Below are 23895 nucleotides of genomic sequence, written 5' to 3'. Positions count from 1 at the left end.
CTCTCATTCCCCAGTAACTTCCCTTTCTTTCCTCTCCTCCTTCCCCTGATCCCCTTGCTCAACTCCACTGACCTCCCTGTTTCCCTGCTGTCTTCCTCGTAGCCTTGACCACCACCTGAAACATTCTTTACTTTTCTGTTTTCTTTCTCTTACTGGGAAGAAAGTTCCAGGACCACAGAGGCTCTGTTTTATTCAGACTATACCCTGAAACCTGATCAGTTTTGTCACATGGTAGACATTTAATAAATAAACATGGGTTGGATGGATGAATAACAACCATAGCACACCACCTGGGAGATAGCCAGCGGTTCACTAGTGACAGCTGCTGCCATTATCATCACGTTGAAAACAACTCTGATATCAAGGTAGCTATTACAGGAAGCACCAAAAGCCATATTGCTGCAGTCAAAGCAATAGAAAATGGAGAAAAAATGATTTCAGTGAGCCTTCTTTGGGGGCAGGGAGGAAGCAGGGGTGTAGCTGGTTTCCTTGAATTTTCAGCGGTAGACCAGGCCTGCAAATATAACTCCATCACATGAACCAGTCTTAAACTGTTTCCACAAGCAGACTAAAACACAGAGTGAATCAAGCTAATTACTTGGCAAAATGAGGTCTATGTTGACCACAGAGTCAAGCAATCTTGTTTTTGCTCAATTTTCAAAATTGCCGAAGTGATTTGGCTAGGTGCCTGAGTGGTCTGAATTACCCTCAAATAATACTCTCATATGAAATTTTTTTTTGCATTAACTAGATGTCCTTCCTTAACTCATTTTTTTTAAATTATCTCTCTATTTTTGTTCTGTGCCTGAGCTCAAGTTTTTTTTTTTTTTTTTAATGTGCTATGAACTTTTTATTGTGATCTTTGGAATTGCAACAGTGATGCATATGTGTGAATGTGTGTTTTAAATAAATGACTGCTGTTTCCACCAAATTGTTAAAGCAGGAAAGACTGATTAGAAGCATGAGTAGGTCCCATGAGCTGAACATTTTGGCTATGTGCCTCCTAAAGCATTATCACAGTTACACAAGTTCTCAAATATGTGGAACAAGATCCTTTGCCCTAGAAGACTGTTTTCTTTTGGGGACAATTATCTAAGCTTGTATTTTCTAACAAGCTCCTGAAACCCATTGCTGGGCCCATCTCTTGTGCAATCCAGGCTCTTACTTGTGGGAAGGGACTTTGCCAACAATTTTAAATGGATGGGTGTAGATGGCACGAAGGAGTTTGCTGCAAGAAGTAGGAGCACTGTAAGGAATGCTTAATATGGATGAGCTGATTGCTTCTGAAAAGATTTTTGGCAATTCTTCATGGACTTAAATATCAGTACATATATGCTTTTAGTGGTTTGGGGCAATAGTGTGTGTGTGTGTGTGTGTGTGTGAGAGAGAGAGAGAGAGAGAGAGAGAGAGAGAGAGAGAGAAAGAGAGAGAGAGAGAAAGGGGATTTGCCAACTGCTATTCTGCAGTTTGCAAATCTCCTTATTATTTTTCAGTCCAACATGAGATATTGATTAGTATTGATCTTAATTGATATTTAGACCTTTTTCTCTTTTCTGATTTTGAAGAAAATTTCAAACAAATTTTTGTATGTATGATGGTATGTCTTCTGCAGAGACTGCAGAAAGCTACAGATTTAAGCCACTTCTTCTTCTTCTTCTTCTTCTTCTTATTATTATTATTATTTTGGTATTAGGGATTGAACTCAGGGGCACTCAACTCAACTACCGAGCAACATCCCCAGCCCTTTTTAAAAATGTATTTTATTTAGAGACAGGGACTCACTGGGTTGCTTATGGTCTTGCTAAGTTGCTGAGGCTGACTTTGAACTCAAGATCCTCCTGCCTCAGCCTCCCAAGCTGCTGGGATTACAGGCATGCACCACTGTGCCCAGCTTTGAGCCATTTTTTGAAGGAAGGGTTAATATATTTGGTCTCCTGTGGGTAGTGTGTCAGGTTTTATTTATCAAAATAAAACATGTTTGTCCTTTTTCTGGACGAAAAGTTCAACATATTGTGATCAGGAATATAAATGTTTTCTGATGTTGTGCTTTCTGATTTTTTTTAGACAGATGAAGATAATGTTGGATTTGACAATTGGCAGATGTCTGTGTTTAGAAAGCTGTCCTCTCTAAGCTTGCAGATATGATAATGATATTGCAAAATTTTTTTCCAAGATGATATATTAATATATATTACCGTGGTAATTACTGTGTATCAGTTCGTGTTCTTCAGTTGCTTTGATTTGTATTCAATGAATCCTTTAATTTTTTTTCTCTTTTCACATTTTTTTATTGGTGCATTATAGTTGTACATATGGTGGGATTTGTTGTTACATATTTGTACATGCACACAATATAAGAATATAATTTGACCAGTATCACTCCCTAGCACTCTCCCTCTCCACATCCCACCTCTTGGTCCTTGTCCTCTAGTGATCTCCCTTTGATTTTTATGAAATCCCCCAAACCCCAACCTTTCTTTTCCTTTTTTCTCTCTGGTTTCCACATATGAGAGAAAACACATGACTGTTGACCTTCTGATTTTGGCTTATTTCGCTTAACATAATGTTCTCAGGTTTCAACCATTTTCCTGCAAATGCCATACTTTCATTTTTTTATGGCTGAGTAAAACTCTATTGTGTATATATCCCACATTTTCTTTATGCATTCATCTCACCAAACCCTTTCTTCCTTTAATATGTGGCTGCTGTCTCTATTGAGACCTGTCTTTTGCTTGGGAAAGTGATTATGTGAGAACTAACTTTTGATTATATGGTCAATTGTAACTGTTGCTGCTTTTAGAAGTTTTCTGAATGTGCTAAGAGATCTTAACAAATATAGCAAGCATATCACACTGTTTTAATCAACAGAAATATCTCCGTCTGATAATTAAGCCCGAGAGTAAAATTTCAGGCCTATATTACCAAGTTCATCTGTTTCTACCGATCACATTTCTGATAAGATGCTAGTGTTCCTCTTCCCTTAGGGTTATTTGGACTCCTGAGATCTCACAAAAGAAGTTTTAATTATGAGATTTTTCCAGCTTGCAGAAATATCCATGTTAATTGCTTCTTCTGCCAGTGTGTTCCCTGGAGAGGTTAGAATCTGCTTGGTAGTATTGGCTGGGCCCTGGGGAAGAAGGGGAGGAGGCAAACAGAAGCTTAAGTGATGTTGCTCAGACCAGTTCACTCAGGACAGGAAGTGGACAGGCCAGGTTATTTATAGCCCGTGGCTGAGAAATCATATCCAGCAAAGAGAGCTGGGTGAGCCGATGGGGGAAGGGATCAAAGGGATATCAGACGTGTGAGCAACAGTCATTTAAGAAAATCCCTCCCTCCCAGAACAAGGGCAAGAGAGGGTAGGCTCTTATTCTGGAAACGGGACTGAAAGGAATGAGAAGGGTGGGCAGGCTGCTGCCCCTTAACTGACCTGCAGAGGGTTCATTTCCCTAACTCATATTCCTGCCCCCAGCCCAGCTGCTATAGTTCTGGAGTGCTAGAAGACCATCCAAATCCAGGAGAAATGGTGGCAGGGTGGTGGGGACAGGTCACGGCTTGGTTGAGGACAAGGTGATACCCTCTTGCTGGCCTCTTATTGATTTCAGGAAGGACAGACTTGTCCAGACGTTTAGCTGCTGAGTACAGATAGGATAGGGCACTGACTGCTGTCCCCAAGGGCAAGGAAAACCTAGTAGGATAGACAACAGCCAGATACAGTCCTTGTCCATTCTCCCTCCAAAGCAGACGTGCTGAATCGCTGTGCTGATCTCAACTCCCTGAGTCCTTTTTCTTCTTCTACTTTGATATGCAAGAAGGACTCAGGGACCCTTGCTGCTATTGGTTCAGTCATACACATTTCTCCCTCATCAGCAAAGCTTCTACCAGCTCCAGTTTCAATCTCCTTTCCCCTGAGCTTCTGAGACAGAAGTGACCTTGTCTTCTCATTAATAGCCTAAAATCATGGGTATTTTTATATACCAATCACATTAATTAAAAATTGATAATAACCATAAAGTATGTATTGTTAGGCTATACTTAATAAAATCAGGAAACACGGATCTCAGCAATAACATGAGGTCACTAAAGAAAAACACAATGAGACAGGCCTTTAGTTCAGGTTATTTAGTTAAGATTAATAACACCAATTCCTTATTGCTCTCTTTTATAAAAATATATATTTGTTTTAATTAGTTATACATGACAGTAGAATGCATTTATGTGCTTTGATATATCATCCGTAGATGGGGTATAATTTCTCATTTTTTCTGGTTGTACATGTTGTAGAATCACATTGGTCGTGCAGTCATATATGTATATAAAGTAATAACGTCTGTTTCATTCTACTAGCCTTCCTATCCCCATATTCCTTCTCCTCCCCTCCCTTCACTCCCCTCTACCTAATCTAAGGTAACTCTATTCTTCCCTAGTGCCTCCTCACCCTTATTGTGAATTAGCATCCACATATTAGAGAAAACGTTCAGCCTTTGGTTCTTTGGGATTGGCTTATGTCGCTTAGCATGATATTCTCCAACTCCATCCATTTACTGTCAAATGCCAGAATTTCATTCTTCTTTAAAGCCGAGTAATATCCCATTGAGTATATATACCATATTTTCTTTATCCATTCATTTATTGAAGGACACCTAGGTGTCCTTCAAAATAGTTTGGCTATTTTGAATTGAGCTGCTATAAACATTGATGTGGCTGTAGTATGCTGATTTTAAGTCCTTTGGATAGAAATCAAGGAGTGGGATAGCTGGGTCAAATGGTGGTTCCATTCTGAGTTTTCTGAGGAATCTCCATACTGCTTTTCATAGTGTTTGCACCCATTTGCAGTCCCACCAGCATTATTGCTCTCTTAATGCCTGTGTTTGTGTGAGTTTTCATCTAAGAGCATACTTTTGTGAGCCATCTGAGGATCCAAGATTAAGTTTCTCAAAAATGCCCTTATTCTGAGGGAGCAGCTCAGTAAATCTTTTCTACAAGCCTCTGAGATCTGAGAGCGACCTGTTTGATTGCATCAACACGCACCCCCTAGTTCTGTTTTGTCTCCTTCCAGAAATCCCATTTGTTCAAGGTTATGTGAGGGTCAGGGGTGAGGAGCCCTCTGCCAGAGCTGGGGTGGGCTCCTGGCTGGGCTCCAGCAGGAGGTGGTGGCAGCTTGGTCTTGGGGCACAGAGGTGAGCAGAGAGAAATGGTCATCTGAAGGGACAGAATGGAATGTGGAAAACTGTAAGTTGCATCTTGTTGCAAGGGTGTGTGTGTGTGTGTGTGTGTGTGTGTGTACATGAAAAGGAGATTATAGAAATGGTCCAGTAGCTGAGGGAGAGGTAGAGAAAATGTGGGTTGTGTCTTTTTAAGTTGAAGTGTGATATCTTTATGTGATGATGGAGCCATTCTCAGGTTGGGAAATTCTGGGAGAGGAGCAGGGTCAGAGTGATGTTTTCAGCATCTTGAGTCTGAGATTCTCATCCAATCAGACAACTTGGTGGTGATGTAAAATGTGCTGTGGAATATGAGATTCGCAGATTTGACCCAGGAAGCACCTACAGTTCAGTGTCCATGTGTTCTGCAGGACTGGCCACCTGTGAACTAGATAATGAGTTAGAAAGAGTACATCATGGTGACTGATATGCTTGCAGCTGCCACTGGATTCCTGCCACAGGGAATGAGTCAAGTTCATTTCCATGACCTGGAAGGTCCTGCATAATGTGGCCCCGGTCTTCCTTTTGAAGCTCGTCTCTGACCTCTCATCCCCTCATTTGCTCTGCTCCACCCCACTTGCTGTTCCTGGGCCTTTGCACTTGCTATTTCCTCTACCTGAAAACTCACCCTAACTTCTTTCACTTCCTTAAACCACCCTGTTTAAAATTTTAGTCCCTGTTACTGCCTGTTCCTACATGGTCCAGTAGAACTTTCTGTGATGATGGAGATGTCCTGTATCTTTTTTATGTTATTGCCGAAATCTAATGTCTGGTAGCACATGAACATTTGAAATACGCCTTGTGTGTCTAAGGCACTAGACTTTAAATTTTATTTAAACATAAATAGCCACATGTGCTTAGTGGATACTGTACTAGACAACATAAGTTTTATCCCACTTTTTCTTAATACTCATCACTGCCTGACATCACCTGTTTAGTTAAATATTGTTTATAAGTAGAAAGGAGGCATTCTAAGAGCAAGAACATTATCTGTTTTATTCACTGCTTTATTTTTTTGGTGGGGGGGGTGCAGGAGATTGCACTCAGGGATGCTCAACCACTGAGCCGCATCCGCAGCCCTTTTTTTATATTTTTATTTAAAGACAGGGTCTCACTGAGTTGCTTAGCACCTCACCATTGCTGAGGTTGGCTTTGAACTTGCAATCGTCCTTCCGAGCCGCTGGGATTACAGGTGTGCACCACTGTGCCCAGTTATTCTCAATATCTACAGCAGTACCTGGCACATGCTTGGCATCTAATTAATGTTTGCCGAATGAATATGAGATGTTAATTCATAAAAAAAGCTGATGTAATATGTAGGTCCCCAGGTCACGTCATAAGCTATTCATATGACAGGTCCCTGGGAAGATGTTGCTCCTACTGATTTTTTTCAGCCATTTTTTGATTACACTGTCTTTTACTGCTAGAATATGAATTGGTTTCAGGCATTGGCATTTTAATGTGATTTGGTTTCCAAGATATTTTGGTTCTTGTGTCTAGTTGAAAATGAACCTTGAAAGGAAAGGGTTAAAAGAACCATGAAGGATTAAGTAAGAAGTTAGCAAAGATAATCAACTTTAGCAGGGGCCTCCTATGGCAACGTGTGATGTTTGGTATATACTCTGCTGCCATCTTCTGTTCAGAAGTGAAAAAAAAATTGCAAGATCATATTTAAATTGATGTGCCATGGAAGGACAGAGTGGAAGCTAATCATTCAGAACAATGAAGATTCCTCTTGAGGCTTTAAATTTTATTTAGAGGTGGGTTATCTGCATGCTTATGTCAGTAGTACAGATCACTTGGATTCTGAGCAGGACACTTTGGTGTGACTGGAAACAGACAGGCAACAGTCATGACGCAGTGTGAAGCAATCCCTACACCCTGGCAGTTAAAGGGAGCCTCCAACAGCCCCAGCAGAAACATGACCCAGAACAGCGAATTTAGCTAAATCAGAAGATAGAGGCAGGAGTGTGTCAGGTGAGGGCAAGGTAAGATGTGTGGTAGGGGGCTCCAAGCAGGACCACCACCATGCCCAGGAAAGTCCAGGAAGGCTTTCTGAAGTGGAGACATTGGAGTGGGACATTTATTGAGGTCTTTGGATGCCTCAGTGGCCACCCATGGATTGGTCAGCTGAGATGTCTGAGGCTCACCACCCTGATCAAATCTCATCTGGTGTGTGGCATTCAATTCTGGGCATTTGTGGCCAAAAGAGGCACGTTGGCATGAGGATATCCCAGAACATGACTGTGCATGTGAATCCCTTTGGGATCTTGCAGAGATGCTGATTTTGTGTGAGTGGATCTGGGTGACTGAGATTTCTAATAAGCTCCCAAGTGATGCCTTCCTTGAGAGAGGGGATGATGGTCAGAGAAGTCGATCCTTCAAAGATTATCTGGAGGATCCTGGGATGCTAACTCAGAGAAGCCAAAAAAAAAAAAAAGGTGAGATGGTGGGGTCATGGTACTTGATTTCCATCTTTGGAAAGGACCTGTCCTTATTCACCGTTGCCCCGGAGGGCAGATTTAGAAAACAGGGGTGGTGGTGGAGAATTATGAATCAACATGGGATGCACCTCCTCTGTGGAGGGGGACTCTCATAGAGTCTGGGAGGAAAATTATTCCAGGAGGACATCACTCATTTAATTTCAAGGAATAAGACAGGAAGTGTTCTGAAGCCAGGAATGTAAGATGTCTGTGGAAAAGTGAAAACCAAACCAAGAAATTCACAATCAGCACACGATTCTTAAATGTAATTAGGCTGCTTACAGAGGTGAAGTAAACGACAGCACTGAAGAATAACCACTCCTGATGGTAGAAGTTGGAGAAGAATGGAAAACACTTGGGGAAGAGACAAACATTCATCTTAAACCTCTGGGTCCTGCACATGCCCTGGTGGATGCTATGGGGTGATCTTGAGACCTAAAGGGAAGAGACAGAGGAGGCATAATATATTTTCAGCTAAGCCTATTCAGTATCTTAAAAACAGATTTGACATTTTGAAAATGTATTCATTGGCATCTGGACATTTAACATAATACATTTTCAAAGTAAAAGTCTGGGTTTCCAAAACATCTAATCTCTTACTGGTACTGGCTCAGCGGAATTGGGGGCTTCCATGAGGAAGGGAATATTTCAGTTATTTTGCAATAGGAACACACACCTTATTTTGGTAAGATCAATGCTGATCATTTGGTTGGGAATATTTACAAATATTTTTGAGGGACATTGCTGCACCCCTCTCATCTCTCTCTGAGTTGTGACTATTAATTCAGAAGATACCGGATGAGGGGCAATGGGGAACGAAGAAAAGACAAACAGACACACATAGAGAGAAAAAAATGGGGCCAGATGGGACATTGCTCTCTGATGGAGAAACAGTGACCCAGAGCTAGCTCAGCATGTTTATGATCTAGATTTCATGAATAGGTTATTTGCGGGAAAGTTCTGGCAAAACAGGCAATCTGAAGGATGTAGGACTGGTGAGACATTAAGGTCATTTTGCTTTGCTCAGAATTCTCTATCCTGGGAGTCGGTGTCTGAACTCAAGTCCTTGACTGATAAAACTCTGAACCTTTGCACAGTTTCCTCAGGCCATTGTTGTCATAGCAACCAGGCCATCTTGACCTACTCGAGAGAGTCAGGGGCCATGATTCAAATCATCGCTCTCCACAGGATGGATGGGTAACAGTAGTTACCCGGCAAATGTCATTAACGTCAATGATCCATCTGGCAATTTTAGGCATTACACTGTTTTGTTTTTCTTCCCTTCCAAACTAGATTTTCTAGACTAAATGATTCTGTTGTCTCCTATTGGGCTCTGTCTGTCTCTGTATGCAGAGTTGTGTTTTATTTCTAAATCTATGACTTTCCATTTGGTCTGGTCAATTATGGAGACATTGATTAGATGGTGCAGTGATGACTCAAGCTCAGTAATTAAGACACACACTGCTTATAGAGATGTCAGCTCACTGACAGGAACCAGAGCAAATGCAGAGAACTGATTCTGGCCAGGAGAAACCAGAGGATGGCCGTTTCACCCTGCATTGCCGGGTGTTGCCCATGGCTCACGAGGCACAGGGAAAACCAGAGTGCCATTGTCCTCCTGCCACAAATGCTGCTAGGGCCCTAGGGAGCCTTTGCTTCAGTTCCAAAAGGGATGTGAGGATGTGTGCCTGCAGACAAGTTGGTAATTTCTCTTATATGTCTGGTGGCACCAGTAAGTCTCTTACTTGTGTGATAGTAGGAGCAAATGTGACTCCATTTTGTTTTATGACTTCATCCTGTAAAACAACAATGCCAAGTCGAAGAGTCATGACTGGGGCAAGATGTTCTTTTCCTTTTGCTATAGAAACCTTTAAGAACACAGAACTACCCAATGGGGCACTGTTTCTGTAACTATGGTAACAGGGCTCTGTTTCTGTAACTGGGTGACTGGGCTAACTGTGATTGGTTAGGCTTCCCTCCGCTTGACTGCACTGTCCCGCTTCTGTAACCTGGCTTGCTTGCATTGGCTAGACCCCCCGAACATCCCTTTTGCGGTTTTCAGGCTTATAAGGAGTGCCCTTGCAATTGTTCGGGGCTGATCAGGGGAACAGCTTTATGTTCTGGTCAGCCGCCACCGGTGTGCTTCAATAAAGGCTTGATTCGATTATACGTGAGTGGTCTGGAAGTCAGTTTATGAAACCCTGGGACGAAGCTTTAACTATAACACTTAGATAAAATTTCCCAGGTTTATCACAGAATATTTTCACATAAGGATCTGTGTGTTGAGTTCATCATTGGTCCAAAGCAATCAGATTCTATGATGAGATATAGGCAGATCTTTGATCTGATTGTGTTGGTACCAGTTAGTATGGAAGGAGGCTGGAGTTTTGATTTGCATCAATTATTTAACTTTTATCTCCAGTGGAAACTACTTCCATAGAACATCCTGAACATGCAGCAAGATTTGCTGGGTTGCCTTTCCATTGTTTGTTTCTTTTCTTTTTTTTTTAGAATGTAAAATATATATATTTTTAGTTTTATTATTTCTTGCATAGTGACCTAAATGCTTGTTAGGCTTACCTCTTCAGATTCTTTTAAGTTAAGACCCAATATTTATTGGTCATCTTAGGGCAAACACTTTTCTAGATGGATCAGAGACATTGAGTGGAATTCCTGACATGATCGTATTTGCTGGAAATTATGTTCTGCTCCTTCCTTTTAATGAATGAAACAGAGGGTCAGATGAGTAAAGAGATTTGTCCAAAACTATTAGCTGCCAATCTTGGACTTGGAATTATTCAAAGACTCCTGGTGTGTTTGATTCTTAAGACTCCCTGTCTCTCAATTAGGACATGTGTTTTATATACCTTTCCTACTATTTGCTTACTTCTTCATTCTGATACCCAGTTCTCCCCTACTTCTGTCCATCCTTTGTGTACCCACAGGCTTTTTCTAATTTCTACAAAAGCTAGTCTATGCTCAAAGTATCATTGATCTTTGTTCCAATGCTGCCCAATAGAACTGTCTGTAATGATGGAAATGTTGTGTATATCTGCACTATCTAATATGGTAGCCACAAGCCACAGTGCACTATTGGGGAACTGCAATGTTCCCAGTGTAGCAGAAAGACTGAATTTAATTAAAAAATTTAAATAACTGCATTTGTCTACCATGTTGTAGATGGAACAGTAAATCTTATTTGGTTTTTTAGTTGAAAATGTGAGCACGTGTCAAGTTGGATGATTTGTCAGAGTTGGGCTGAACTCGAGCTTGTGTAGGTTTATTGTTTGCCTGCCTTGAACTTGCACACTTGTTGTCTCATTAGTATTCCTTAGTTCTCATCACAGTTTAATGGTTTGGAGATTTTGGTTCCTTACAGGTTCAGCGAAATGAGGACAAATCTACCACCTTGAAACTGGCTGATTTTGGCCTTGCAAAGCATGTGGTGAGACCTATATTTACTGTGTGTGGGACTCCGACTTACGTAGCTCCTGAAATTCTTTCTGAGAAAGGTAAGTGTTACACATTGCTCTGTGGGACTCCAGCTCTCCTACTAACAAATGTCTTATTTTTAGTATTTAGTATTTTTTAATATGGAGCAGTTAAAATCTCAGAGAATTGGAACTGAGGCTTGGACTCAGACTTTAATGGAAATATTTGGAACAGGCTTCCTTGACTAGGCAGAACTTTTTCCTCATCAGAGCTGCCCTTGTTACAGAGGACAGGTGTGTATGTGCGCGTGCGCACGCGTGCGTGCGTGCATATGTGTGTGTGTGTGTGTCTAGACAGGACAGTAAGATGCAAGATGGTAGAGAATGTGAATCAAGCAAGGCCATTTTTCAGCTGACCCAAGGCTACCTCTAATGGGACAGAACTGGAAGAAATCTATAGTATTTGGTTTAAAAATTCCTTCATCAACCCTTACATTTAAAGGAAAAAGGGATCCCAGTTCAAACTCCATGAATATTTGTTACCTCTTTGCATATTGTGTGAGGGTGTAATGAACTGTTTTAGCAATATGCTCTGCAAAATATATAAAAGGGCTCTTCATATATGGATGACTGTTGAACTAGTGTGGCACTCTAGAAGAAGGGTTTGCCTCCTAGGTAAGATGGAAAGGTATGGTGGTAGGGAGAAGGGAGAGGTGGTTTCCTAGCAACAGAGGCACCAGGGAAACTTGGATGATACTATAAGATGTACAAGGTTGGGTAGTAGAGTTATTGAGAAGATACCTCAGTAGACTTGAGAGAGGTACATTTAGTTGGGTAGACCAAATGAGTCTAGGTCACCGCAAACTGGAAGGTGTTTAAACTTGGAAAGTCCAGCAGAGTAGCCACTGGAATGTGCCTCTTATGGTAATTGGTTTAAAATTGGTTTTAAATGTGATTCATATAGTAACTGATTTAAATTGGACAGGAAAATACTAAGGGACATAGATATTTGAATGGAAACATTGAAGAACTGGATAAAAGCAAACAGACAACATGAACTTGTGGGGAAACCAAATATTGGTGGTGACATCAACTAAAACAGGTGTCGGAAGGAAAAGCTCTTTTGGGAAATTGAGGGATGAGCTGAGTTAAATTTTGAATACACTAACATTGTAGTGTGTTCAGTGACATTGCAGTGTGCTCAGCGTTGTATTGGGATGGATACATGGAACTATCCACTTGTCAAGGAGGGTGGGGCATGAGATGGGCATGTGGTTTTGAGACTCATGAAAATGGTGGCTGAACTGGGGAGACAGTGAGCCCCTCAGTGATGCCAGAGGACAGCAAAGCATGGATTCTTGAGGAAGGTCAAGCATTCTGGCATGAGAGAAAGAAGGCGGGGTTGGCAGAGGACTGGGCTGCCTGGAGGCAGGCAGAGGATCAGGAAAAGGCAGTGTTACAGAAACCAAGGGCAGACTGCAAGATGACGGGGAGGCCCAGCAGACCAGTCTCCACCAAGAGTAAAAGATGGTTGAGAACTGAACAGATGCCATCAAAACTGGCAAAAGTTATCATTAATGATTTAGGCGCTTAATATATTCTTATTTTTGGAGGAGGTACTGGGGATTGAACTCAGGGGCACTCAACCACTGAGCCACATCTGGAGCCCTATTTTGTATGTTATTTAGAGACAGGGTCTCACTTATTTGCTTAGTTCCTTGCTTTTGCTGAGGCTGGCTTTGAACTCTTCATCTTCCTGCCCAGCCTCCTGAGCCACTGGGATTACAGGCATGTGCCACCATGCCCAGTTCCTTAATATATCTTTTTTTTTAAAAAAAAATTTTTTTAGTTGTAGATTGACACAAAAAAATTTATTTTTTAAATGTGGTGCTAAGGATTGAACCCAGTGTCTCACACATGTGTGACAAGTGCTGTACATTGAGCCACAACCCCAGCCCCTTAATATATTCTTAATATATACTCGTGTCTTGACAGACTTTCTCCAGGGCTTAATAATGAATATCTAACTTCCACATTAAAGCTTCCAAGTATTTTCCTTTTCTAAAGGAAAAAAAGTAAAAGTGTATATATTCCTGCTACAACTTTTGGGAGTTGTATAAAATATTATTTTGTGCATTTCATTTCTAGAAAGTTATTTTAAGCATATAATCAGATGTGTGTAAATATTTAATATGTAAGGATGTTCATCAGAAAATTCCTTACACTTGTCAAAATATTGGAAAATAATAGATTATAATATGTGGACAGCACTTATGAATCACGTTTATGAAGAGTATATTTTTATATTCTTCATAAGAAATTCTTACATAGGAAATGCCATGATATAATATTAGGTGAATGAGATATGGAATCACATATGATAAGTGCAATGCGATGTCTGATTTTATGTAAAAAAAAAAAGCATATGTGTGTGCGCATGCTTGTATGCTTACTAATAATCATTAAAAAGGTCAATGTATTTTTTTTAATAAGGGAGAAAGTAATGAATAGGAAATAGATGGCTAGAAGTAATTCCCATACTATTCTTGGTGTAGCTTAGGTTTTTAAATTTCCAATACAATGTGGACTTATGAATGATCTTACTGTGTGTAGCTAGAATATAGCTTGTGCCACATGTGACTTACCATTTAAGTTTGACAACATCTTCATTGATCTATGTTCTGTTCACTGAGATGTGTCTATGTATCATTTAGTTGAATGTTATGACCTTATCAAACTTCTGTAAGTTTCCACACATTTGCTTTCAATTTCTGTGCTTATTTTCTCAAAGACTAGTCATAAAGGATCACAAAAGTGGCAGTGGTCCAAGGATCAGACTTTGAGGAACACTGGTGTGACTCCTTGTTTAAAGGGGTGGTTCCAAACCACGTGTTTGGAAGCAGCCCTTGCTTATTGAGAGCTGAGGACCTCTGTGACTTACAACTATTTAGAACTACAGTTCTCTGTCATTTGTTTCTTCACATTGGATCCCGTCTGGTCTAAGGTTGACTTGTGTGTCTGCCTTTGTTTGTGCAGGTTATGGGCTGGAGGTGGACATGTGGGCTGCCGGCGTGATCCTCTACATCCTCCTCTGTGGCTTCCCTCCCTTCCGCAGCCCGGAGAGGGACCAGGACGAGCTCTTTAACATCATCCAGCTGGGCCACTTCGAGTTCCTTGCTCCTTACTGGGACAATATCTCTGATGGTGAGATCAGGAGCTTCCATATACGGGAGAGGAGGGGATGTGGGGCTGGGATCTTCTCTAGGTTCTGACCTCAAAGGAGGTTTTCAGATAAATATGTGAGAAGACACACAGAAGGCCACCACAGTGCCTGGCATGGAGCTGGGCTGTCCACCTGTTGTGCCTTAATCTTTACTTGCTCAGTAGTTTCCTGAAGGTTTGTGAAGCACTCTGAAGACATGACTTGCTTTGAGAGTTAAAGAAAAAAAAAATCTATTAGTTGTGGTCACCAACTGATTTTCCTTAAGGCCATTAAAGAACCTCAAAACTGAAAAATATCAGAAACATAACTCTCATTTGGAAAGAGAAAGGCCATCTTATATCCAGAAGTACTTCCAACAGAGGAATTGAAGGTGCTTGATGTACATGTGAATAATTAAGGGTCTTGCAGGTGCACCAGGAGTATGGGGACTCTGTAAGGTAAGGGGTGTAGGTCTCCACTGCCTTTTAGTGAGCTGGATAATGTGTGGGTTTTCTCCCTTTGGGTCTTTAATTCTGTCTGATTCCAAATGGAATCTCTCCCCTTGTTTCTACTGATTTGTCTCTACTAGTTACCGCCTTTATAAAATTGCGAACTGGATACTTGTGGGTTTGTGCGTCTTTGAGTCTTAGGCTTAGAAAGGAGAATAGGAGTGATGGCTTTGTTTTTTCAACTTGCTCTCAACATGCCCTCCAAGATTAGTTAATTGAACTGCCTCCATCCCCAGCATCTAACTCCTCCTGAAAGCTTCACTTTCCCCTTTAAATAAGGTAAGGAGAGGCGTGGCTTGCTGGAGGTGGAGTGAGGGTTTCACGGGAGCAAGGCATGGCAACTTGGGAACTGGAGTCCTATATAGCATGGTCCTTAGATTTGGGCGTAGGTAGTTCCTGTCCTGGTCCCCATTCCTATGAGGGCTCTGCTTTGGTTATACCCTCTCCACAAAGTGAGGCGACTGTGCAGCCACGGGGATGTGCCCCCCAGAGCCCAGGTGCCTCTTCCCTGACCAATGGCCCAAGCCCACTTCAAGGTCTGAGAGGCTTCTTCTCTCAGCCTCTTCCTAATATGCCAAAGGGTGGCCCTGGAAGGCTGTTTGGAGGGTGTAGAGAGAGCTTGAGTTGGGGTGTCCAGTTGTCCACATACAATTGGACAAATGAGGTCACACTTTGTATGTCTACATACTTACGTAGATATGTATGCATCTCACTATCCTGATTTCAGATGCTCGGTTGTCATGAGTGGATAGAACAGTTCTAGAATGTCTCCATCTTCTGTTGGACCACAGTGTTCTTAGAATCCAAAAGCCTGCAAGCCAGCCCACGGTGCTAACATGAGAGTCTGAGAAGTCTCAATTTAAATTTGCCCTTTCAACCTCTGAGTCTCCTGAGGACTTTGAAGGAGTCATACTGGTCAGGGTGGGACTGGGGCACTTTGTGGGCAGAATTTGCAGAAGTTGAATTTAGTGGGTGGGATAGGAGACAACCGTGGCTCCTGTGCTCTAGAGGTGGCTGCACAGAGGGTTCGGAAAGACTGATTGGTGGCTGAACAGCTGATCTTGAGCAAGATCAAGATTTTAAACCTTTAAGAAAGATTTTTAAAAGTGTGTATTTTCTTCTCATGCTATTCCTCGAGTGGTTGGAAGAACAGGCTCCATGGGCCAGGCTGGGAGATCCAGCAGGCCAGAGAGAAATACTTTGTCTTCCCCCTCTGCCACCTGACCTATCAGGTGTCACCACATCCCTCAGAAATCAGCCATGGTTGTGGGCAGGAAATGAAATTGATTTTTAATCTGTACTATTTATTATTTCATTTCTTCATACCTTTTTTCCTCCCAGTTTTGTCAATATGAAGATATATTTGTTAACGGAGGAATAGAGGGACCATATTTTATTTAAAAATGTGTTGGTCTGATTTAAAACATTTTTTGTTTCTTTTTTTATTTTATTGATTTTTTTAAAAAAAAGAAATAAATGATAGCAGAATGCATTACAATTCTTATTATGCATATACAGCACCATTTTTTGTATCTCTACATAGATACATATTTTGCAGCCTCTGTTCGTGTTCTTGTCCTGAGGGTACAGATGTTAGGGATGGGCCTGACCCTGAGGCTGTAGAGAGCTAACAGACATCCCATGTTAAACATGTTGTTCAACACAGTAGCCCTTGTCCACCCGTGGATAAATATAAATGTGGATTGCTTGAAAGTAAGTGAAATGAAAATTCAGTTCCTCAGTCTCCCTAGCTGTCTCCAGACACTAACATTTATGTGGGGGTTCTTATTTTATTCCTGGGGAGGAAAAAATTCAGAATCAGCTGGATTTACTCTGTATCCCTCTCTTTCTCTCACTCCCATAGCTGCCAAAGATCTGGTGAGCCGGTTGCTGGTGGTAGATCCCAAAAAGCGTTACACAGCCCACCAGGTTCTTCAGCATCCCTGGATTGAAACAGTTGGAAAGACCAGCACAGTGAACCTGCAAAAGGAGGTGTCCCCGAGCAGGGAGGGCCACGTCCGGAGCCAGCACAAGAGGGCTGCAGAGCAGGCATCATAGTCATGGCTATGGGCATCTGTTCAGCCTCCGTTCTGCTCAAGAAAGGAGAAGATGAAAGTCTGAGGGAGAAGCAATGAAAGGACTTCTTCACATAACTGGGGAACCAGAAGGAGAGACTCAGTTTATTACAAAGCATATTAAAAAAAACTAAATTAAATCTTAATGTTAAATGTTGTAACATATTTTTAGATTTGTATATTTAAAGTATTTAATACCTTTTTTTTGGGGGGTAAGCATTATTGTCAGTGTGGGATTTTGGTAATTATGATGTGTTTGCTTCCTCCTTGTGATCAAGTTCATGGTGTACTACAAGAGTGGTGCTTACTAGTGTCTAAACTCCCCCGTGAAATTAATAAAGTGAATCATGGTCTTTCTGTGTCAATAAAATGTGCTCTGAATACCAGAAGTGGATCTGTATTCTAATTGCTTCTTAATGCTGGTGACGAGAGTCAGGGGATTATAGTCCAACTCCTGAAGCCAGTGTGACTACATATAAATGTGTTGGACACTTGATAAATAGACAGGAACTGTTTATACTTAAGATGTGTCAACCTAGTTCCCTAGCATGGTAGTGGGACCTGAAATCAGATCTGGTGCAGTCTGAAAAACAGAAAGAAGAAATCATTCAATCACTCTTGCTCCTACAATACCTACTTATACTGTTTTTCTGCCTAATTATCTCTGAGTCTATGTCACTGTTACCTGAAGTCAGGTACTCATGCTGTGACAATGTTTCAACTCACAAGGAAGCCATTTAGTTCATTAGTATGGCAGAAGTGCAGTGAATGGATTCCACAGAGGCTTGAAGGAGTCTGAGGTGGGGCACATTCCCACCTGCAGGGTGTTCATACAGAGGACACAGAGCACATGTTCAGACGACTCTGGGGGTGTGTGTGACCAAACATTCTAGGATTGGTCAAATTGACCTTTCCAGGTCATGTGTAACCTGGTCAGTAGGCCTCAGACTCAGAAGTGTGGGCTTCTCACTTCTCCCTACCTTTCCTGTGACTATTGGGGTCATCTGGGTAGAGGACTATTAGGAAAACAGCACTAGAGAGTTTAACTAGTTAAATTGCTTAAACAGGTGTTAGAAAATGGAGAACTCACAAAGGAGGCTCTGCAATAATTTAGAGAGAGTAGCTGCAGGAAGTAGTTTCCATTCCTAGGTAGAGGACCAAGGGAAGGGTTGGGGTGATTAGATCCTAGAAGCTCAGAGGAGAAACTCCTTGTAGGGGATGCTGGAGGGTGCCAACCAGGTCTTCCTTCAAAAGGAAGGGAATAGGCTGCTTGGGTGCTCCTTCTGACAGACCTCAGCTGTTAGACCTCTAAAGGAACCCTCTTAACTAGGAAGAGTTAGCCCACGGACCCCACCTGGGGCAGGCCATATCCAATGACTAGTCCATGTAATGAATGAAGGCTCAGCACCTTTGCCTGTGGGGGCTATGCTGAAGGGCCATCCAGCTTCTGAGCTCCCTGTGGGGTTTGGCCTAGCCTTAGCTGAAACTGCATCACAGTCTAATTTCTCTCTTTCTTAGTCCTGCTTCTTTCCTCTTTCTCCCAGGGATGATGATTCTGAGATGCCCTATAAATCTTTGCTATGTAAATCTGGACCAGAATTTTGGCTTCCCAAACTTGTGACACCTAGTAGAAACCTGAAATTGTCCCAACAGGAACCAGCTGGTGCTTTAACCTCAGGAGCTTGGAGAAGGGGCCCTGAGCAGGCTGTTCAATAGTACTCATTCTCAAAATTTGAAGGAGGCAGTGCTGGATTCCATTGCTACTGGAACATATTTTGATAAAGGTGTTAGTGACCTCCATATCATTAAATCCCAAACAATTTTCCAATCCTCATATTATTATCATTTGATCCTATTGACTGCTTTCTCTAAAGTCATTTCTCCTGTTGATGTCCGAATTGCCACATTTTCTTAATTTTCCTCCTATATCCTTGTCTGCTTCTTTGGTCCTCCTGTATAGATGCAGTCTTCTTCCAGTGACTAAAAGTTATAGTCCCATTCTTAGCCACTGGGGAAATGCATATTAAAATCACAGTGAAATATCACTTTATGCCCCTCAGAATGGCTAAAATTAAATGGCTAAAATGAAAAGATTGGCTACAAAACTATTAATGAGACTGTGAAAGAACTGGAACTGTTGTCATTGCAGGTGGGAACATAAAATGGTACACCCGCTTTGGAAGACAGATTGGCAGTTCCCTTAAAGATTAAACATAAACCCACCATATAACTTAGCCATTTACTACTAGGTATTTACCTATAAGAAATAATAGATACATCCTACAAAGACTTCACAATATTCACAGATGCTTTTTTGTGGTAACCTGAAATTCAAAATAGCCAGAATGCCCATAAATTGGTGAATGGGTAGATTGTGGTATATTCATAGAATAAGTAATGTTTAGCCATAAAGAAAGTAACGAACTTTTGACACATGAATGGCATGAATTGACCTCAAAATAATTAGGTTGAATAAAAAAAGTAAGATTTTAAAAAGTATATGGCATTTGGATTATTCCATTTAAATACTTACCACTCTGGATTATTGGACTATATATGGATTATTATTGGATTATTCCACTTACACGCAAACTATAGTGACAGAAGGCAGATCATGGGTTACCTGGGGACAGAGATGGAGAGAAGAAGAAAAGAGAAATTGCAAAATAACAACAAGTAACGTTGGGGATGGTGGATATGTTCATTATCTTGAGTGTAAATAATGGATTCATGGGTGAATGTATGTCAAAACTTAGCAAATTGTATACTTTTGATATGTGCAGTTTATTTTTGGTCTATTATACCTCAATAAAGGTCTATTATACCTTGCAGTTCCTCAAAGTCCATCCCAGACCCTTTTCTCCTTTTACCCTATAATCTCTCCCTTGGAAGCTTTGTCCATACTCACAATCTATTCGCAGATGATCCTTGTCTTTCCTACCCTACTGATGTCTCCATTCAAGGCTACTCCTATAAGTTCTAGACCCATTTGCCCAACTGCTTCCATGACATCCATGTGCAGGCATTAGTTCCTCTGAGGCAGAAGGCATAGTCATCAGCCCTCAGCCTATTCTCCATTGGTCCCTATCTCAGGGAATGGTGCTGCTGAGCAGGTTCAAAACACCAATATCACTCTTGAATCCAGCCCATTCCACTGATTTTTCTTTCTCAACATTTCTTGAGTATTTGTCAGATTTTTTTTTTCTGCTGTGACCAAAAGACCTTACAAAAACAATTTTATAGGAGGAAAAGTTTATTTGGGGTTTACAAGTTTCAGAGGTCTCAGTCCATAGATGGCTGGCTGCATTGTTCTTGGAAAAAGGGTTGTGTTAGAACATCATGGCGGAAGGGCATGGAGGAGGAAAACAACTCAGGACCTGACAACCAGAAAATAAAGAGAGTAACTGAGCTCATCTCACTGGGGACAATATATATATACCTTGAAAGCACACTCCCAGGGACCCACCTCCTCCAACCACCCTCTACCTTCCTACAGTTACCACCAGCTAATCTATTAATGTACTAATTAGGTTAAGGCTTTCATAACCCCATCATTTCACCTCTAAACGTTCTTGCATTTTCTCTCACACGGACTTTTGAGGGACACCTCATATCTAAACCATAACACCACTTAACTTTCTTATTTTCTATCCTTCTGAGCATGAAGGCAATTTCTCACAGATTCCTTGTTTATTAAAAACGTGCTATATTTACCCTCCTGTATGGATCCTTTGTGCTCTTTGAGAAAGTTTTTCCTTGGAGAGAGAAAATCTTCTACTTGACCAGATATTGCCAACCTGCTTTGGATTAACTTATGTCCCTGAGAAGAGCGATGAAAATTTTCTCTTTTTAAATTTTTTAAAAATTATTTAAATGTTAATATCTGGACATAATTGAGAAGGAGCAACACAGAAGCTATGTTCTAAACTTTGACAATTGTGTGGCACTTTAGAGCTCTTGGGATAAATTCCTACATGTAATGTGTAATTCATTCCCACCTCAGAACAACTGCACCACAAAGTATGACTCTCAGTCTCAATTTAAAGAGACTGAGGTTCGCAGACATGACATGACCTGTCCATCATCACTTGGTTTACCAAAATGCCAGCTCCTGGTGCAGAGTTGCACCAAGCCTTCAGTTCCTAGCTCCTCCTTTTTTTCTCATCTTGCAAGGCTCAATCTCAAATGTCTGTGAATAAGCAATATCAAAAAGTCTTCTTCCTGCAACAGATGTGTTTATCTGGAGACTTGTTTAGTACCCGTCCTTTCACTTTACAAGGACCAGGGTTGTGTTAGAAACTAATGGCTAGTACTGTGGATCTTGAGGCATCTCATGTGACCCACTCACCTGAAAATTGGTTGGGAGTTGATGGTGGATCTCAAGGAAGTTTAGGGGCTATAATTTATCCTTCCAGAAGAGACACTTCTAGTGAAGAAGCCCCTCATGGTGATGATGTCAAGTGACTTGTGTTCTTTCCTTGGGGCTTTGCTCCAGCTCCTCTTGAGTTGGGCAGCAATGAAGCAATTGCTTTGTATTCCTTACCTTATTCAGGTATCAGAGGTGCTTCTGCCTTTCTTCCTCTGAAAACGCAAGATGCTGGTATGGATGCTGTGGTTGCCCAATAGATCCCCAAAGAACCTGATCTCCTCCTGTCTATGCCCTTGGCTGGATTGAGTCTGGGACAGCTCATATACAATTACTGGTCACAGAGACCCAGTCCCCTTGCTGCAACTCAGGATGTTTCTGCAGGGCCACTCTATCTTCCTGTGGGATCAGATGAAGCCTATGCTCACCTGTACCACAGTTAACTTCTTCCTTCCAATTCTATGCATTTGCACCCTTTTCCCCAGCAGATGGTGATATTGAGAATAGTTCTCAGTAGCTTTCCTGCACACAGATCTCCCAGTGTCTGCTTCCCACGAAAGCCACCTTGTGAATTTCTCTTCCAGGATTCCAGTTAGTATGAGCAAGTTGTTGCTGCCCTTGGGGGTCCATCTCTAGCCCCTCTTGTTTGGGCCCTCCCCTACCTAGAATGGATCTGCCTAATGCTTGGCTTCCCAGGGTAAAATTAATCCCAGGGCAAAGAATGGCTCTGATTCTAGAGCTCTCTGTGTGAATGAACCCTAGGACCCCTGAGGTAGCTCATACTGGGTCATATAATGCAAGGCACCAGCAAAGTCAGAGAGGGGGTGCAGAATTACTGATGGTTTCCTTTCGTTTTCAAATGGGGAGATCAGAAGCAGGTCTAGTGTGTCCGCTAGACAAGCCAGGACTGTGAGAATCACTGGGACCCATCTCTGTGGCCCTCCATGGGACCTTCCATGGGGAATGGAGGAGAGCAGAGGAAGGATCATGCATCCAGAACCGGATGCTGGAAGCTAAGCCCACATGGACAATTTTGGGGCTATGATGTTCCCCTAAGGAGACCTGGAAACGAGGAGGGATAGTTTGTTTGGGAGACAATCCCAAGAAGTGAGTCTAGGAAGAAAGGAGAACCAAGCAAAGGTGAATTCACCTGTGAGGACTGTGGTGGATGACTGAGACTTACTTTTACTGGGCAAGAGAGCTGGACTTTTATGTACCAGCTTTTGTCCTCTGTTGTTTGAAGGATTCTTCTGGTCTATCAACTCCATGCCACTTCTAGCCTGTTTTGAGCCAAGCAGGCTTCCTTAGCCAGAGGAAATCTTCTGGAAGAGAGTTACAGGGAGCTGTGGGCACCTGCGGTGACTTTCTGCAGGTAAGCTATGGGGTGGCTGATGGTGTATTGTAGGGTGTTTCTATACATAGGTAACCTGGGACTCAGGATTTCCAGGATTCTTGGGAAGAGGAACAATACATCGTTGGCATGAGTTTGGGGAAAATATGAGTAGTACTTTTTGTATTAGTACTGAGATTTTCCTTTAGTGGCTGTAAACAGAGTCATGGGGTAGAGCAGAGGTACTGTAAAAATTACAAAGATGACAAAACAAAGACAAAACCAAAAACTGGATGAATTCAGTCTGGGGAGATTTAATGATTCTTATGAATTCACGGAGTTGCAATGAGGGTTGTGGCATTTGGGGCTTGTTTCTGGATGTGCTGATAAGTTAGCCTTTTACTGGGATTGTCATTTATTGGGTCGGCAGCTTATTTTAATAGATGTGTGGAGTCAAAGGCATACAGGCTCTCTGGAGGTGAACTGTTTTGGTGAGAGTCCCCGCCCCCTTTGGTATCAGGGATTGAACTCAGGGGATCTCAACCACTGAACCACATCCCCAGCCCTATTTTGCATTTTATTTAGAGACAGGGTGTCCCTGAGTGGCTTAGCAACTTGCCATTGCTGAGGCTGGCTTTGAACTCATGATCTTCCTATCTCAGACTCCTGAGCTGCTAGGATTACAGGCCTGTGCCATCAAGCCTGACTGGTGAGAGCTTTTGAATGGCCCAGAGAGTCTGGCCCTGAGGTTTCTGTCAGGATGTTCTTTGGAGACTGATTTTAGAGAACTTGGAAAAAGCATGCTTCTATTTCTTGTAATTCATCAAGGAAGAGAAGTTTTATTCTCTGTGTTGGGAAATAAAGGTAGAATTGATAAAGATAAATTTTTTATAGAAGGATGGATAGGTAGGAGGAAGTTGGGTTGGGCACTTTGTTGGAGGGGGAGAGGTATCTGGCAAACTGAACCAATCACGGGCACTGACAGAAGGGAATTTAGCCATCTCAGTAAATCAGCAGAATATGAGGACCTTCTATGAATTGTTAAGGGTGGTGTGCCATGGACATTTGGTAGTAAAGGAAGAATCTTGGTCTTAGTTCAGTTTTTGAAGTCCACAGCCCACTCTCTCAAAATATTTTTTTTGTCTTAAATACCTGCTCACTTGCCCCTGGGTTGGATTTCTTCCTCTATTATAGGTTGAATGATTAGTTAGCTCTTGCTGTATAACAAAACAAACTCAATGGTTTGAAACAACAATTTGTTATTTCTCACAGCCCTGTAGGATAGCAATGTGGATTGG

General features: G+C 41.8%; 1 protein-coding gene across 2 annotated transcripts in view; it reads left to right on the top strand.

Annotated features, from left to right (window-relative positions):
- Positions 1–17290, top strand: part of Dclk3 (doublecortin like kinase 3) — a 63952-nt gene extending 46662 nt beyond the window's left edge. For both annotated transcript variants that reach the window (XM_058576595.1, XM_046437433.2), the window contains exons 3-5: positions 11064–11196; positions 14152–14319; positions 16691–17290. In XM_058576595.1, coding sequence (XP_058432578.1) covers positions 11064–11196; positions 14152–14319; positions 16691–16884 — 495 coding nt within the window. In that variant the 3' untranslated portion in view covers positions 16885–17290. The remainder of the gene's footprint in view (positions 1–11063; positions 11197–14151; positions 14320–16690) is intronic.
- Positions 17291–23895: the final 6605 nt, after the last annotated feature.

Source organism: Marmota monax, unplaced genomic scaffold, assembly GCF_021218885.2.
Source record: "Marmota monax isolate L192 unplaced genomic scaffold, Marmota_monax_Labrador192_F-V1.1 WCK01_AAM20220418_F8-fsc00021, whole genome shotgun sequence".
Lineage (NCBI taxonomy): Eukaryota > Metazoa > Chordata > Mammalia > Rodentia > Sciuridae > Marmota > Marmota monax.
Note: the sequence above shows the minus strand (reverse complement) of the source record. Positions and strands in the feature narration are given on the sequence as shown.